Below are 5,331 nucleotides of genomic sequence, written 5' to 3' on the forward strand. Positions count from 1 at the left end.
TTTTCTGCCAACACTGCCAATGTACCGGCGTTAGTCAGATTTCCATCAGAAGTTACCTCTGAAACACGTTGTAGATCATACCTATGTCTAGAATATTGACCTGAATTCGTTTGTTTGCTCCAGATGAGTGTATAAACTCGTTACGACAAGTAATTTTTGATGGAAATCCTACTGACGCCGGTACATTGGTAATGTTGGCAGAAAGCAAGATTTTTTGCATTTCAATCGACATACTCAACTTTGAACAGCTATAGCTCTTCTTAGGGTCATCCTAGCTCTTCAGTGCCTTCTGCAAAGTTGTTAGGCATCTAAAATACTATACTTTTACATAATGTAGTGCATTATTAGATCATTATTGAGCTCTCTAGAAAGGTAAATGCAAAAAAGTAGGTTTTCCCATATAAATTTTCATATAAATTTGAATAACAATGCGCCAAGCGGAGACAAAACCAATCGACTTCCGGTAAGTTTAGGATTGTTTGGGGCCCCAAAAACCACCAAAAAACTTGGTGCTGGAAAATCGATTATTTTTCCTCACCCTAGTATATACCTAGGGTAAATGTACCCTTAGTGGAGGTAGTACCAATAGTGGAGGTAGTGCGATATAGAGAGTTTTTTCTTTTATTTTGAGTAAGACTGGCAAAAAAAGTATAATGCAACATGATTGTATGGGTTTTATGTAATGTTTAAGGGAAAAATTCCCTTTTTACAGTAAAACACTAAAGAGAACAAACGTTTTTCCAAATCACTAGCTGAATACCGCTTGATTTTTAGTGTTTTCTTAAGCTGCATTCGATTTTATTTAAGGGATATTTATTAAGTTAAAACAAAGTCTCATATAATTTTTAGTACTTATTGTGTAGAAAACTCATCAATTTAAAGATTCATTAGCATTCAAATCGTTTTTGTTTGATTTAACCCCGTTTTTTTCAACTGCGCCATTATTGGTACACAGAAACACCGTTGCTCCCATAGTGGAGGCATTCGAATGTTTACAAGTGTCAAACGAAAACAAATCGTTTACAGTTCAGATTTTTGAATATTCAGCGCATATACAGTGTTTGCGCAGCGAACAGGTTTTGAGCTATATCGTTACATCATCGCTGCAGGACAATGCCCTTCCTATTCACTACTTCTAAGCTACGAATAAAAACAACATTTCAAAGGACATTCCATTGACACTTGCACTGGAACAAAGGCCATTCAGCAGTCTATTCCACCAAGTTCATTCAACCGCGTGGAAGAAGGTGAAAAAAGAGCCGAGAACTTTCTGCGACGCTATTAAACCGATATAAATACGGCACATTTGCGCAAGTTAGTTTTCATTCTGTTTTCAACCGTTTTCGAGTGTACATCCTCAGTTACAAAAGATTAAAGAAGTGTTTCAAAGTGAAAAATAAGTCAATGAACTCAGTGATGTTTCATTAATTTAATTTAATGGGTCCGCCAGAAGTGCGCATTGGACCTCAGCTCACCAGTGTGTCCATTCGCGCCTCGCCGTGTGTGCGATTGTCGCATCTTTTGCTTGCTTCGTCCTCCGCTTTGTGCCGTGTTACATTCCGAACGCAAAACGATCAGCGACGATCCTATTGGCCGTTTTTTTAGAGATACCACTCGCTTACCCGCCTCTACGCGTTGACGAAGGCGTCCACATATAGGTAAAAACTCTAGAATTCTTGTACCAAAAAAACGTTTTAGCTTCATAACTCATTACAGAATGAATTCTGCAGCGAAAAAAACACATAAACACGATGAAGGAGCTATCACCCGCTGCACGGAGTTGGTCCTCTCCAAGAAAAAGTCACTGTACGCAGCATGCAAAGCTTATGGCATCCCTTAGTCTACCGTTCGTTACCGACTTAGTGGCAAGTGGACCAGAAAAGCCCGGAAAGGGCCACCTACTGTTCTAACAGGAGACGAAGAACAGAAACTCGTGCAATATTTGAAAACGATGGAGAAGAAAGGATATCCGGTAGTTAAGGAATTACTTCTGCCTAAAGTGAAGACATTCTTCGGAACGAATTCTCGACCCAATCCGTTCACGAATAATGTCCCAGGTTTGTATTCATTATAATAAAAATCAGTCAAAAAATTGTTAACATCTTATCGATTATAGGTCGAAAATGGCTGGAAGGATTCCTTCGCCGGCATCGTGAAATCACTTTCCGCACGCCAGAAACTGTGTCTTCCGCAAGTTCTAAAGTAAAAGAGGCAGACATTCGCGGATGGTTCACGAACGTAACATCATATCTCGAGGAAAACAACCTTACGTCAGTCGCATAGGATGCAACCCGCATATACAACGGCGATGAAACGTCATTCTACCTACACCCACAAACGAAAGCCGTGCTAGCTAGCCGTGGCAATTAGAATGTGTATGAATGCGAGCATGCAGACGGGCACAAAAACATAACAGTAATGTTTTCCTTTGGAGCAGACGGATCAGTTGTACCTCCAGGAGTTGTTCTTCCTATGCAGCACCTATCTGTGGAAGTATTGCAGAAGTTCCCCGGAGAGTGGGGTATTGGCAAAAGTGCAAAGGGGTGGATGGATACCGCCAACTTTATGCTATACATCAGGAACGTTTTCTACCCTCATCTTCAAAGGAACAAAGTGCAGTTCCCAGTGCTGTATTTCGTGGATGGTCACTCTTCACACACGACTGCGGAGGTGGCCGATCTGTGCTTGGATTTGGGTATTGTGCTGATTGCTTTATACCCAAACACTACGAGAATAACTAAGCCAGCAGACGTCGCCATTTTTAAACCATTGAAAAGTGCCTGGAAGACTGCCGTATCGGAGTGGCGGCTGGAAAATGGAGGTGAAAATCTATTGCTGAAACACTTTCCTGACGTACTGCAAAAGGCTATGAACAAAGGAATCAAAACGGTCAGTGTTAAGAACGGGTTCAGAGTTTGCGGATTATTCCCTTTTGGTCCTGAAAATGTGAATTACGACAAATGTATTGCCAAGTCAACTAGCGAAAACCCTAATAAACCAGTAGCTCAAGAAACAGACAAGGAACTTTCCACCTTCAATTCAGTAGAGGTCAATCCTGAATTGAATGAGGAAAAAGAAGGACAAGATGTTTTTATTTATTGCAGAAGGAGAAATCATCCGGCAGCTATATGAGATGTTGTTGATGCCTATTGATTCGCAGTTATTGAGCAGTACGACTCCAGAGATGACTGTGTCAAGTGACTACATATCTGAGGATAATCCAACATTCATTGAGGAGGTAGGTGACGATAGTTTCAGATCAGATGACAGTATTCCACTCAGTGTCATGAAAGAGAAGACTGGACACAAAATTCCGAGCCGTAAAATAAGCATTACCGAATTGCTTCAAACTCCGCCAACTCCTCGTCGGAGCAACATTCACAGGAATTATAAAAGAAAATTCCACCCGGTACTGACGGCCTCAGAGCGGCGTGAAGAAATACGACGACTTGAACAAGAAAAAGAAAATGATGCAGCCAGGAAAAAAGCCAGAGTAGAGGAAAGAGAGCTTGCTAAAATAAAAAAAGAACAACTGAAGAAAGAAAAAACAAAAATTCGTGAGCGAAAACAAGAGGAAGCTCAGCAACGTAAGAATAAAAGAGAAGAACTTCGAAAAAAGAAACAGAAAAAAGCGGAACTACGAAAAAATGAGAGAGAGAGGAGAAAAAACGTAAGAAGCTAATGGAAAATAATCGAGAAAAAAAGCAAAAGATCGAGTTTTTCGAGGCACTGAAGCTAAAACGTCAGAGATAATTCTCGTCTGATGAATTTTTTCAGGTTATTTTTTTTGTTATATCATTTTAACTGACTTTTAATATAAGCTTTTTTTTGAATACATTGACTTTGTATTCAATGCATTTGAAATGCTCCATGGTTACTGGTTAATAAATCCCTTATTTTCATTAAATGTTGTTAATTTTCAATTGCATAGAAAATGAGCGAAAATGAAAATGAATCCTGTCAACTCGTTTTTCCTAGTTTGAATTATATCTAAATTCAACCTATTATAATATTACCAAAATTTCACAGATTCTTCTTAGTTTCATTCACAATTCTAAATAAAATGTTCAGCAGAGTTATAGACAGTGGACTGTAGATTATATAGAAAATGACGGACTTATGTCCCATTTTTTGTGTAATAAAATATTCACATTGATTTCCATATTTATTTTAAACTCATCGTTTTTTGATTTCTATATTTGTGACTGTTCAACAAACTTCCAAATGTACAATCTTCATCCATTTCATTTATAGAAATTTCAAGTTTTTAAAACTACCTCCACTATAGGTACATGGTACCACCATTATAGGAACAGTACCTCCACTAAAGGTACAGAAGCTATGATAACAATTGTTGATTTTTTTCAAATTCATTAGTTTTAAAAATGCACAACGAGTTATTTATCAGCAAAACAACTAAATTGTCTATCAAATCATATGTTCATACATCCAAAGTTAACTAAGTCTCAATTGGATTCGTTAAAATTTCTCAGAAGTAGCTACTATTTGCGCCACTATTGGTACATTTACCCTAATATAAAATTTTCTCAGCTTTCAATTGAAACCAATAGAATTTCTTTAAGTGGTATATACTATAAGTTACAGCCACTTTATGGAAGAGTATCCATAAAACTTAAATGTTGAATAACTCCGAGTAGATTAATGTTAGGTCACTCACGTAAAAAGCAAAGCCTTGGTGCTACATTCCGATTCGGAACTTGACCTTCTGTTTATTATACACAGACTTCGCAGCCAACTGTTTAGTGTACAGGACAATTGCGGGGCTAGCGCTACGATCCTACTGACACTAACAATCTCTCCCGAGCCTAGAATCGAACTTACGACGACTGGCAGCATCGTACCTCGAGACCAACTGGAAGGATCACTTACGTAGAAGGTTTTTTTTTATCAAATGGGGCCCTCTATCAGACTCTGAACCTATCACACTGTATATTTCTAGAAGTTCTATCCCGCAGATATTCTATGAAGTTGGCACCTTTAAGTGGACCCATGATCCCTCAACGTAGAACATGTTGTCGCAGTGAGTGTATTTATATTTCATATTTCTGGGATTTCACGAGTTTTCTGTATAATGAATGTATCGCACAACCCAACAGAAATAGAAATTTTTGTTAACTTGACGTGATCTTGGTTATACGAAGAAGGACTGATACTTCGAGACATACAATTGAAATACACCGTCATAAGTCGGTGTGGAAATGAAGTTCGACCAACGCTTACTAAAGGATTTAAGATTGAGGTCAGTAGAGACGTAATCAAAAACCTCCTTGATGTCCAAGAAAAAGTACGCCCTTTTGTTCTTTGTGATGG

General features: G+C 38.5%; 1 protein-coding gene across 1 annotated transcript; it reads left to right on the plus strand.

The window, feature by feature from the left end:
- The first annotated feature begins 1,681 nt into the window (after positions 1-1,681).
- LOC129724016 (uncharacterized) lies at positions 1,682-3,463 on the plus strand. Its single transcript, XM_055678595.1, is given in 2 exon segments — positions 1,682-2,057; positions 2,117-3,463. Coding segments are annotated over 2 exon segments (1,356 nt in total). The 5' UTR covers positions 1,682-1,717; the 3' UTR covers positions 3,133-3,463.
- The last annotated feature ends 1,868 nt before the right edge of the window (positions 3,464-5,331 follow it).

Source organism: Wyeomyia smithii, chromosome 2 (assembly GCF_029784165.1).
Source record: "Wyeomyia smithii strain HCP4-BCI-WySm-NY-G18 chromosome 2, ASM2978416v1, whole genome shotgun sequence".
In the NCBI taxonomy this organism is placed as follows: domain Eukaryota; kingdom Metazoa; phylum Arthropoda; class Insecta; order Diptera; family Culicidae; genus Wyeomyia; species Wyeomyia smithii.